At 41.7% G+C, this 13,080-nt stretch overlaps 1 protein-coding gene across 2 annotated transcripts in view; it reads right to left on the bottom strand.

Annotated features, from left to right (window-relative positions):
* Window positions 1-12,780, bottom strand: part of VPS8 (VPS8 subunit of CORVET complex) — a 122,720-nt gene extending 109,940 nt beyond the window's left edge. Inside the window, exons 1-7 of one of the 2 annotated variants that reach the window (XM_066620293.1) lie at window positions 12,741-12,780; window positions 8,246-8,488; window positions 5,891-5,959; window positions 5,280-5,410; window positions 4,611-4,704; window positions 4,058-4,090; window positions 2,901-2,955 (exon numbers count right to left, since the gene is read on the bottom strand). In XM_066620293.1, coding sequence (XP_066476390.1) covers window positions 2,901-2,955; window positions 4,058-4,090; window positions 4,611-4,704; window positions 5,280-5,410; window positions 5,891-5,959; window positions 8,246-8,407 — 544 coding nt within the window. In that variant the 5' untranslated portion in view covers window positions 8,408-8,488; window positions 12,741-12,780. Of the gene's footprint in view, window positions 1-2,900; window positions 2,956-4,057; window positions 4,091-4,610; window positions 4,705-5,279; window positions 5,411-5,890; window positions 5,960-8,245; window positions 8,489-12,558; window positions 12,668-12,740 lie in introns of those variants that run through there. The other variant, XM_066620292.1, reaches the window with a different exon arrangement.
* Between the last annotated feature and the right edge of the window lie 300 nt (window positions 12,781-13,080).

The raw sequence follows: 13,080 nt of genomic DNA, 5'->3' as shown, positions 1-13,080 counted from the left end.
ACTGAGGAGAGAGCAAGAAGCAGAACTTATTGAACTTCAGACTTGGCAAGAAGGATTACTCCAAATCTTGCTCTCAGTATCAGTAGAAAAGAAAGGACAAAGCCAGACTGGAAGGACCAAGATGAGAATGCATAGAGAAAAAAATGCAAAACATTGGTCAGCAGTGTTCACTGTAAGGGGTCCACGCACATGCACAGAGCATAGCTTTGTGGCACTGCAATTGTGTTGCAATGCCACCTCTGGACATTCAGCAATATCATCACCAAACTTCTGCACTGCCAAGCTCCATGCTGCATGCAGCTCAGCTTGGAGGTGCGTGGCCACTTGGCTACCCACCTTAGAGGAAACAGGGCTGGTCAGCATTTAAAGCACCATGTAGTGCTTGGAGTGCATAAGGCCTTTTTTAGCAATAAGAGAGAACACCAAGACTAGTATCTGCCTTCTGTGTGTTTGTGGCAAGTTTACAATTGTCACAGATCTTCTTTCTTGTTTTTTGCTTTTTAGTTCCCAGCAGCAAGCCCCTCTGCATTCCCCAATAAGCCCTACCACAAGATTGGGGCCTCCTTCCAGAGGAACCTTAGGGATTTACTACTGTGCTTAAAGGCACTGCAGAATTCAAGTTTATTTTATTCTGGTTGCTATTTGAACTTCTCATACGAAACCAGAATATAGAGGAAAATATTGAAAAATGAGGAAGGAAGAAACTGGAAATATGAACCATATTATATTTTGTTAGCTGCCTTGCAAACCCACAAATGCTTGCAATCAAAGGTGCTTGCATCAAAGGTAATACTGCTATTTTTACCAGTGTTTTATTATTGTTTCTGCATTTTACATCTTTTAGTCTTTTAAAATTATACAAGTTATTCTGTATGATGGCTTTGTCTTTACAGTATTTTAATGAATATCATAAGCTGCCAGGGTGGTCCATCATTGAAAGGGGAACAAATCTTTCAATAAATAGTAATAGGCCATTCACAGTTACCCCAACATGGAAAGAAGCTAAGTGATATTGGTAGACAGATGGGTATTAAACATCCAGAAATGAGAATGTAGAGTACAGATATTTATACATAGGAAGGGAGTATCCTATTGTACTCTCTTCAGTTCTTGCTACTGAATTTTTATTTTTTTTAAATTAGGTAACTGTGAATGTATGTGGTGGGGGAAGCATCATTTTTTCTTGCAAACCAAGTTGTTACAAGATTTGTCTTTGTGAGGCTATGTAGACATAAATGTCAGATCATGGTTAGAGAAAAAACAGAGCAGGAGACAATATTACCAGACACCTACCCCAGCTGGACTATCTCCTCTCCCATCACAGGGCCATCTGACCAACTGCCCCATGAAGAGGAGACAAGTGAGAAAGGGAGATAGAATAGGCAACATCAGATGCCCACTCCTGCTGGAGAGGCTTTGCTTTGTCCATATGGCTTTTAACACATCCACTGCATTTTATTAATTCTGTATTGTGCTGCACTTCAGGGATTCTAGTTAAAAAGCAGGAAACAAGATTATAAAATAGACGAACCACTCTGACTTGGGCCACTACCACAGTTGACTGGATCAAGCACAGTGTATAGATTCTCCTTCTTTAAACCAATTTCATATCTGATATCAGGTTCTACAAATTTTAATCTTAGAAAGTTTGATCTAGCACTGCAATGGTTATTTAATTTGATTTACTTAAACCATGAAGACTTCCATACATCACATTTTAAATCAGGATTAATTTTAATCACAAATTAGAAATAGGACAAATAGTAGCCTCCCTCTGTAGACAGCAGCTGCCAAAGGCAGAACTAATACAAACAACATCCTGCATGCATTCTCTCTCCCTGCTACATTGCATGGCACATCAAGTCCATAATCCTGCCACTGATTTCAAATGGCTGAAATTAAGCATCTGCTTAAAATTTCAATTTAAATCAATGACACTAAAAAGTACTTAACTTTGGTTGGATCATGCCTTATAAGTTAAAGTTCACCAGGACAGCAAGCTTTTCCTGACCTGCATAAGCTAGGGATTCTAATGTGGTGAAGTTGGATCCCACTAACAGATTCTGGAACTGCCAAAAGAATTGTGACACCGGCTGAAACTATTCCAGGATAGACAAGCTGACCGAATCTCGTGATTGAGTCACAAATCCATTTGTCTCTTCTGCTACATGTTTCCTAGCACAGGGAATAGTTTCAAACTCTAAATATGGTCACTTAAGTCTGAACTTCACTATAAATCACTATAAACACTACAAACATAAACCCTGAATTATAATCTGTTATTTCAGAATTCAGAGCATCATTGCACATTTTAAAATGTGGAGCTAGCTGTTCATGCAAATTACATGCACAATGCAAGAGTACTATACCTTTGCCTTCCCAGTCCATGGGAGAAAAGGGTCAAGAAAAAGAAAAGCCAGAAGTCAATATGTAGGGGAAAAAGGAGACAGAGTAACACACTCCACACTGTTATTTCCAATAAAATCACTCCATTCAGCATTCAGGTGATCACAAACTAGTTTCTGTGTTGGAAAGGGAAGGGCCATATCAATTTGTCAGAAGAGGCAAAAGTAGCACACACTGACAAAATATTATTCAAATGCCTTAGAAGTGATGGACAAGAATCAGTTATTTGAACTTCAACCATTTTAATCCAGAAAACCTGCAACAGGGTCTTAAATTAGCAGTTCTAATAGTTGCAAAAGTATATCATATCACTGACATGTAGCATTTCCTATTAAGTCCACAGTACCAACTGATGAAGTACATGTGTTTCCTATAGGAAAGTATAGTTTATCTGCCAATATAATGTTGTTCACAGTGATACACCAAATTCTCTACAGAAATAAATTCAATTTAACTGCTAATGTTTAAGTAGTCAAAAGGATACTCTAACCTACCAAATATCAGAGCCAACCCATGGGATGTTCCCACCGCTATGAGACTTGATGCTGCCTAAAGAGATATGAAAATAATTCAGATACAAGCATGTAGTTAAAAAGCAGTGGAAAACAGCAAAGTAGTAATAAGTGGCGATCTGGATTTGGCCAACAAGAGCTGAATACCTATTCATCCAATAGTTTTGGCACTTGTGGAACAGATTTGCATATAAAGATTCAGGCCAAGTCAGTCAATTTGCTCTAACATAAGAAACTGACATAAGGAAGTGCAGACTCTGAAAAGAGAATTATACTAACTATCTGAGGGATCCTATAAACAAAGCAGCTGACTATCATCACTATGCAGGTAGACAAGTAAGAGGGCCAATCAGGCTTTTATTTTTTCATTTTTTAATTCAACTTGGTGTTTACACTGAGTTTGGCCATATGCAGGTTGAGTCTCCTTATTCACAAGGGTTCCATTCCCAGAACTCATGTGGATCGAAAAAATCACATTAAAGCAAATCCATTTAAAAAACAATGTCCCTTTGCTCAGTGATTTAAAAACAGCCTTGCTGACCTTTCTAATGCATCAAGCAGACAATCAGTCTCTCTCCAGGCACTTAGAAAGGCTTCACTCCAAGGCAGCAATCCAGGAGGAGCAATCCTTCACCAGGAGCCAGCTCAGGGGAAAGAATGGAGTAGGTGAGAATCACTGCCATTTAGCATTCTTTCACATGCTCAAGGGGAAGGGAGGGGTTGCTTGCCTCAGAGTGAAGCTGCTCTAAATGTCTGGAGAGAGAATGATTGTCAGACAGCTGCTTTCTCTTGAATTAATGAGGCTATTGTTAAACAACTTTTTCCTTTTAATTTAAAGGGCTCTTCTCATCACGTAGAGATAAAACCATGGGTGAAAAATCCGTGGATAATCAGGTTGTACCTATATATTCATATAAGATCAAATCAATTGAATTCATTGCATACTTTGCTTTGGTTCTAGCTTATCACATCTACTCACTCTGTACTGATACAGTTTTGAATAAATTAGAGAACCTAAAAATATTGTATCTTGGAGTAAAGAAGAACACAAATAATGTTAAGTAGACATAAAGGTACTAATACCAATTGAAAATTGATATAAATAGGAAGAACCACCACAAAACTCTTCAGAAACTTACTATTGCAGTGGGTAAGCCAGCATCCACTTTGGCCTAAGACAGAGAATGTTAAAGTTAATGTTAATGCTCCAAAAATGTAAGGTACAGAGGTCAGGCTGAGTTTCATATTTTAAATTTAAGATTTGTGTCTTGGCTCAACATCTTTGACCTGTAACTCCTACTAACAGGAACTGAGGCTTGGATTCAAACAAGCTCCCTGCACAAAGGCTGTGGGAACCCAGTTGACTATGATTAGATATCCAGTGCCCTACTCATTCTGGACTGGATTTCGTTAGCTCACAGACTGAAAATATTCTATTAACAAAGTTGCAGACACATGGGCTAGTAGGACAAAGTGCAGAATTAAAACTAATTGTAATGCAATTGTATTGGAATAATGCACTACACACCACCATCTTCTGCCACCACCACTTTGTTCTGGATTAGGCATTACGCATGACTATAATCAGCTTTTGCTCTACTACTAAGCTACTGACGCTCCCAATTAATGTACAACCCATTTGCTTCTTTGCCATAATGGACAATCCTGAAAGGGGAAATATAAGGCGCTTACTGCTGCAGATACTATCTGTGCAGAAATTCCCTTCAGAAGTGATAGTCGTATAACCGAACCATGGACAGAGAACGAATCATGAAGTTTCTTCTTCCTTTGTAATACAAGGACAACCAATCATTACATAATAATTATTTTACATGCATAATCAACCAAATAAGTTGCTACATGCATGAACAATTTTGGAAGAAAACTGCCAGACCTTTTTGCAAGCATTCAGACAAGACAAATTAAGACGCCTAGCAAAACCCTGCATGTTATTTCAATAAACCTCTTTGTTCAGTCAAAGAGAAGCACCCAAAGAAAGTGCAGGAAAACCATTTCCAATTTACACCCAGGCAACAGGCCAATTAAATATCTGCAAGCCAGCAGAAATCTTACCATACCATACTCTGAAGTGGCCATATTGCTTTTTGCCTGAATATAAAATACACAGAAGAAAATTTAAGCCTGAATGGGGTATATAACACACCCTTCTCTGTCAATTGGGCAAGACATTACAAAAAGTAGACTTCAAGGGATAAAGAAAGTTGACTTTTTTTGGCACTGAGATAGGATTCATCTATGCCAGCCATTTTCAACCACTCAATCTTAAACCTTCTCATAATCCTAAATTCAACAACCTATTGCTTAACTGACCACACAAGGTTACCATCATCAACAGGTTACCTTTTCAGGTGTGTCCTATCTCCACTGTCAGAGCTTGCTACAGAAGAAGTATCATATGAATGAGTGTCAATGTTATCAATATTTAAAAGAGAAGGATCCTCAAGTACAAATGGCTCTTCTTCATCATCAGTCTGAAACAATACACAACAGTTCGCCAGTCATGCTATATTCACAGTTTGCCTTTCAACATAACAGTAGCACAATTTAAGCTAGCAATATAAATTGCAGTAATATTGACAGGGTTTGGCAGCCATACTCTATCTGTGTAATGCCTAAAGACAGCCTTGCTTGTCAAGATCTCGAATAAAATACTGGTGACACTACGGTGAGTATGGAAAGCCAGAAAAGAATGCATACCACTGATATATACTTGTCAATTGAACTTGTACAATATATACTTGTACCAGACCTCAGTAGACCTTATTTCTAAAACAACCTGCTTAGGATTGAGCCACAAGTCACCTTATCAGTATTTTGAAGGACATCACCTCATTTACCAGGGCATTTTGAAACTAGCTTCCTATTCTAGGAAGCAACAGAAGTATATCTATGTTTTGCTCTTCTCCCACAGTATATGAAGGAAGAACTCAAGAGTTCCATGCTCAACTTACCTCATTTAAAATACTTTCCAGCGTTGGAGGTGTATCAACCTGGGGAATATCAAACTCCTTGTCATCTATCTAGACAAAGAAAAATTTTAAGCATGATCATATGGGTAGATGACTGACTGCTTTCCACAATGAAAAGTGTCATGTTCTTAATCCTTTGAAGTTTCTTTTTCCCCCCTGAAAATAGGTACTTTCTACAGGAAAATTTTAGCAAGAAGTTCTAGCACAAGAAAACATTTGAGAACCTAGGAATTTGAATAAGGTACTGATCTAAGCTAACCCTAACCCTAAGCTGTTACTGAATCCAGATTTACAGCACACACCAGAGTGAGGCAACATAAGACCCACAGGCAATAAAAGCCCCAGAAGAACAAAGCCTATGTGAAGACCAGCAAGAGAAGGACTTACCCACCATACCACCTTACTCCCCTTTCAGGGTCAATACTAATGCACACCCTTACCAACACTGCCTGGAGGAAATGACATTCCAGGGAGCAGCAAGTACTGCTCTAACTACCATTCTCTACTTAACTGCTGTAGCAGTGCTTCAAAAAGCATATACTAAAGTGCCCCTAAGTGCTGCAGTGGGATCTGAAGAGGGTAACATAGCAACCAGAATATCTAGAGAGCTAACATGCAACATTCCTGCTGATTTTGTTTTCTTTTTATGATAAAGTAGTCTTTATCACTTTAATATTGTCATTTGAAAAAGGCTTTGAAAGTCCTATTTTAGGGCAAAGTGTGAAATAAAACAAACACACACAATTCTACTTTCTGCAGCTGCAACTTGTTTATTTAATTGTGAATTGTTACCATGTGGGTTCATTGTAAACTGCTTTGGGATGTGATATGGCTAAAAAGAAGTCTATAAATATACAGTGGGCCTAACAAAGCAATTCTCCCCACAAAATAACCAGCCAAGGGGGGAGCTGTCATGCCATAGCAGTGCAAAGCTACTTTGGTCACTGCTTTATTTTACAGTTATGAAACACAGGTAGAACCACAAAATAAATAATTCTAACTTTTTCTCTAACCCAGTCTGCAGCCCTACACATGCCTTCCTTGGAGTACGCAATGTTTCTTGAACACAATGGGACTTATTTAAGACATGCATAGGATTGTGCTGTGTAAAGCACATAATTCGGTGCCTTCTGTTTTGGAGACATGGCTACCTCACCATTCATTCATGTGTTAAACAGATTAGATAATAGGGGATAGCCAACACAAAAGGGTATCACTTGAGAGGTAGGACTCTCCCAAGAGTTTGTCACTTCCTTAATATAATGCCCTCCTGCCTCAAGTATCTTCATCTAGGTACTTTTCTGCATCTCTTGACTTCTTTATATCAACTGTCCCAAAGAGTCAGGAGGCAATCACTGCATCAAGACACAGCTTTCCCCAGCAGGCAGGCAAACACCTGAAGACAATGGATAGCACTTACCTCACCTGTTATCTTCCCAACTCCCTATCTTTAATTAGGCTTAATTAAATTCTTCTAACATTAATATTTTTCACTTTCAGTGGGGCTGTTCTTATGTTTTCTTAAGGTTAAAAAATCAGGTGTGTGTAAATTTGGTACTTGCCTCAATATAAAAAAAGACAATTTTTCAGCACATAACCTTCCTCTCCCATGATAATAAACAGAGCAGCCTTATGAGCCAACAAATATTAATTCAACTGCAGAAATACTAGGCGGCCTGGCCCACACACACTGCTGGATACATCACAGATGACATAGTAGTTATCCCTTCAGGCACCATGACAAACTTTTCTATACTTGTTCTATCCAGAACAGAGGCCTCTCTCCCCTACGGCTACCTACAATTCACAACTGTTAGCGAAGACTCTGCTACATGGAGTTTGAGAAAAATGGAAAAAATTAAGAGCACTATCATTCCTCTGAAGACAAGGAACTTTACTAACTAGAACACAAAACTCAGCCAATCCAGAAATATCTCTTAAGCAGTAATATGAAGAAAAGTTCTTCAGATACAACATGCTATGAACACACTCCAGAGGTCAGAGATCTTAAAAGGTACTGTAGTTCCAGTTCTATGATCTGATCCAAAACCTCTGAAGGTAAAAACAAAACACAAGAATATTTATAATGGAGTTTTAAGTATATACAGCTCCAGGATAGTCAGTGTTGTTAACTATATGGCTGTGAAGCAGGTGCAAAAGCACAATTCAGGACAGACCTCTCCTGCCCAAAAGCACATTTGCCGATGTCAGGACCTCAGGAAGCCCTAAAGTCCGTGAGAACTAAGTGTACAGTAAAAAATCAGTTGCGAAAGGGAGAGGACAATCTCATACTCAAAATATAATCATCTGTTACGCAAACAGAAGATGGAAACTTACCAGGTCACTTTTGGAATCTAACTCCTTGCTCAGTTCAATAACAGACAGCTTTGGGGAAGCGGCTTCTTGGTATAAAGGCTGCTGACTTAGTTCATCTGTCACCGAGCAAGGACCTTGATCTGGATCCAGGTTCTGACTCTCCATCTTCAGTTCATCTTCCATTCTCTCCCGTTCCTACCACTCAAAGTTGATCAGCTGATACAAAAAGAGTTTAAAGAGTACCTGCCTCCAGAGCTCAAAGACCTGTAAACAACATGCACAGGGTCACGTATTATAATAGTGAGACACATGGCTGCCATTTAAGAAAGTTCAATATTCAGACAGCAAGTTTATGCACAGCAGTTTGTGGCTAAGAAATCCTAATTACAATGCTACTACATATCTATTTCTTGCACTCTTGATTAAGTACTTCCATTACTAAAGTAAAAGCAGGTATGTCTTAGTTCCCATTTCTGGGTTTCAGTTAACATGAACTACAGTTCCCTTACTCCATACAGAACTCCAGTAGGGTTCAATTGGATCTGCGCCACCGACTTAGCTGGTTCAGAACCTAGAAGACCCATGTCAGGCTCTGTGGCTTGGGAGGAGGATAGGATTTTGCTGCAGCCTCTGCCCTCCCTCTGCCCAGTTTCAACCCTTCCCCACCTTCCTCTCTGAAAAACCTTCCTGCGGCCTGGCAGAGACACTCATAGGCTGGTGCTCTTCTCCAGCATCCTGCCTGCACAGAGGCCCAGCACCGAGTGTGCTCCCTTGCAGCAGCAAAGTGCCTTACAGCTGAGGCAGCCCACTGATTGCTGGCACTGCCCCAGTATAAGTTTGGACTCTTAGTATTTAGTACATTTAGAACTACATTTAGATATTGGTCCCTATCTGCTGGGTGAGTGAGCAGAGGAATTATGTGTTATCTAGATGGAGGAAGCTCAGATTTTTTTGATAATTATATCCCATACTATTCCGATCTGGCCAACAGTAGATGACCCTTCCTGGAGTCTTGCTTACAACAATAGGCTGAAGAGGGGAAGGAATAAGGACCAAGAGAGAATAGAATGGTAGAAGCCATGAATTCATCGGTAGTTTGAAAGGTAAAGGGCAAATCTGAGTTGTAATCCAATAAACCTATTCATAAGGACAGCCCAGAAAAAAAAGGGTTTACTTAGTGTAGCTGCCTGCTTCCCATAGAGGCCTATCAGATGCTTCTAGTAAGCTCACAAGTAGGGAATGAAGGCAAAGCCTTCTCCCACTGATGGTCCTCAGCATATTGTGTCTGAATCTGGTAGTAGTATTTAGCCATGAACAGACTTATCCCGTTAGGGAGAAGGTCCCGTTAGGGAGAAGGGCGGGATAAAAATAAAGTTTTATTATTTTATTTTATTATCCTCCAAAAATCTAATTCCCTAATGCCATTACTACATCTTGCAGCAGTCAATTTCATAATTTAACAATGTGCTGAGTGAAGTAGTATTTTCTTTTGCCTCAAGCAGTTGAAAACCCTTTCCAGATCAAAAGGCTCACAACCCAAATGATAATTCACCTGTTCGTACACACCTTTCCCTTTATTACAAAAAAATTATCACTGTATCATTTCTCCAATAATTCCTTTCTCAAAAGCGTCCACACCCACTCCAAAATTACCTGTTTTAGTACAAATTACTTCTATCATGCAATCCCTCTAATCATTTCCTCCCAAATCCAGCCCACCATCTCACTTCCTCTCCAAGATATACTAGATATATATTTGTAATATTATAAACAATTTAAATATATACATTATCAATCAGCATAATGCAGAAAAAAGAAAAAAAAGCCAGAACATACCTAAAGAACCTAAACACTGCTGAAACAGTTATTTAACTCTTATAAATTATGTAAGTACATAATTATCGTAAACAACTACTGGAGTAGATATATGTATTCCTTTTTCCCACTCTAAATACTCCCAGTTTGGCACTATTAAACTGCTGTTCATATTCATCTTGATGTAAAAACATCAATGTTTTTACAGAGGACTATATTGAACTATAGTAACTGTGGGATCTGTGGGTGCTCTGCCCCACCTAGGGTTTGGGAGGGAGGCAAACCAGCTTTTTCCTAACATGTGTACCTATTTGTGTACCTTGGCTCAACGATCTCCGACACTCATTCTCTCGATACCGAGCTAAACAAGCGCATCGGTAAAGCAGCTACCACGTTTTCCAGACTCACAAAGAGAGTCTGGTCCAACAAGAAGCTGACGGAACATACCAAGATCCAGGTCTACAGAGCTTGCGTCCTGAGTACACTTCTGTACTGCAGCGAGTCATGGACTCTTCACTCACAACAGGAGAGGAAACTGAGCGCTTTCCACATGCGCTGCCTCCGACGCATCCTCGGCATCACCTGGCAGGACAAAGTTCCAAACAACACAGTCCTGGAACGTGCTGGAATCCCTAGCATGTATTCACTGCTGAAACAGAGACGCCTGCGTTGGCTTGGTCATGTCGTGAGAATGGATGATGGCCGGATCCCAAAGGATCTCCTCTATGGAGAACTCGTGCAAGGAAAGCGCCCTACAGGCAGACCACAGCTGCGATACAAGGACATTTGCAAGAGGGATCTGAAGGCCTTAGGGATGGACCTCAACAAGTGGGAAACCCTGGCCTCTGAGCGGCCCGCTTGGAGGCAGGCTGTGCAGCATGGCCTTTCCCAGTTTGAAGAGACACTTTGCCAACAGTCTGAGGCTAAGAGGCAAAGAAGGAAGGCCCATAGCCAGGGAGACAGACCAGGGACAGACTGCACTTGCTCCCGGTGTGGAAGGGATTGTCACTCCCGGATTGGCCTTTTCAGCCACACTAGACGCTGTGCCAGAACCACCATTCAGAGCACGATACCATAGTCTTTCGAGACTGAAGGTTGCCAATACAATACTGAACTATAGTAACTGTGGGATCTGTGGGTGCTCTGCCCCACCTAGGGTTTGGGAGGGAGGCAAACCAGCTTTTTCCTAACATGACATGAAAAAACAAGACAGCCCCCATTTAAATAATAAGAATTTGTTTTAAGTACAGGTGTAGACTGAAAGGCACTATTTGACTGCGGTGCTTCCTGCAAAAGTGCAATAGTGCTTTGAACTCTACCCACCCAATCTCACAGTTCCAAACTTCCCTTAGACTTGGTAGATTTTTTTAATCATTCTTATTGTATTATATTTATTATACTTATTTACATGATCTTGAAATAACACACTCCATGTCATCCATCAAGAAAGTGATCAGAAGAGGGTAGTTAAAAGGGGGTAAGAAGTAACTCAAAGAAATTTTGAAAAATGTCTGTACTAAGTTAGCCATTACTCTCCTAAAGCACCCTGGCGTATTCACAGTCATAGTGGCTGAAAATGAAGATTTTTTTCCCCAGGAGCAGTTAGAAGAACGTAACATAAGAAGAGCCCTGCATAACATGACCCCCTCCTGTATCTCACAGCAGCCCACCAGATGCCTCAGGGAGCACACAACAGACCTGAATCCTGGTGCCCTCCCTTGTCAGCTGAACATAAGAAGAGCCTCACTGGATCAAGCCAAAGGCCCATCCAGTCCAGCCTCCTGCATCTCACAGTGGCCCACTTGATGCCTCAGGGAGCATATAGGACAACAGGAGACCTGCATCCTGGTACCCTCCCTTGTCACCTGAACGTAAGAACCTAAGAAAAGCAGTGCTGGATCAGGTCATAGGCATGTAGTCTAGTCTCCTGTATCTCACAGTGGCCCACCTGATGCCTCAGGGAGCATACAGGACAACAGGTGACCTGCATCCTGGTGCCCTCCATTGTCAGCTGAACATAAGAAGAGCACCATTGGAGCAGGCCAAAGGCCCATCCAGTCCAGCTTCCTGCATCTCACAGTGGCCCACCAGATGCCTCAGGAAACACACAAGGCAACAAGACACTTGCTTCTTGACACCTTCCCTTGCATCTGGCATTCTGAGTAAGAAGTAGGCTTCTAAAGTCAGGAGGCTGCAAGTCCCACCACAGCTTGTAACCCATGATGGTCTTTTCCTCCAGACACTTGTCCAATCCCCTTTTAAAAGCATTCAGGCCAGATGTCATCCCCACATCCTGTGGCAAGGAGTTCCACAGACTAATTAGATTCAAAATAAAGAAACATTTTCTTTTGTCTGTCCTAATTCTCCCAGGCACCAATTTTGGTGGCTTCCGCCCAGCTCTGGTGATATGAATGAGAGAGGCTACCAAAGCAGATACCGTGTGAGGACGGACCCCCCACACCCACAGACCCCACCCCCCAGAGAGGCAGCCCTTCCTTGCCCCATAAACAGGCACACACGTCCGTCAGGTCGGGAAAGGCTCCAGCTGGCCCCAGCCATTCAAGGAAGCGACTGCACAACACCAGCCAGGCAGCCCTCCGCTGGGAGGGGAAGGAGGCGCTGCCCTGTCAAGCTAAGAACAGCCGAGCCCCCCGCCCACGCACCCAGGGGTTGGAAGCCGCCCCCAGCCCCTTCCGCTTACTTCCGCCCGAACCAACACAGCCTCCTCGCCCGACGTCCGCTTAAAGGGGCCGTCCTGGCGTCTCTCGGTTGGGCTTCGGTTCCACAGCGCCCCCTTCTGGCCACAGGAGAAGATGCAGCGCGGCTACTGATTGCGCAAAACCTGCTTCGTGCTTTGCTCCTACACAACTTGCATTGCGGGGGGAAATATCCCTACTCCTAACAGAGCGTCCCTGGGAAGGAGTGGCTGGACACAGGGACTAAGGGCGCAATCCTGTGCACGCTTTCCTGGGACTAAGCCCCGCTGAACTCTGTGGAACTGTCTTCTAATCTGAGTAGACATGAATAGGATTGCATAGGAT

Source organism: Tiliqua scincoides, chromosome 3 (genome assembly GCF_035046505.1).
Source record: "Tiliqua scincoides isolate rTilSci1 chromosome 3, rTilSci1.hap2, whole genome shotgun sequence".
Taxonomy (NCBI): domain Eukaryota; kingdom Metazoa; phylum Chordata; class Lepidosauria; order Squamata; family Scincidae; genus Tiliqua; species Tiliqua scincoides.
This window is presented reverse-complemented; position numbering and strand designations above follow the sequence as displayed.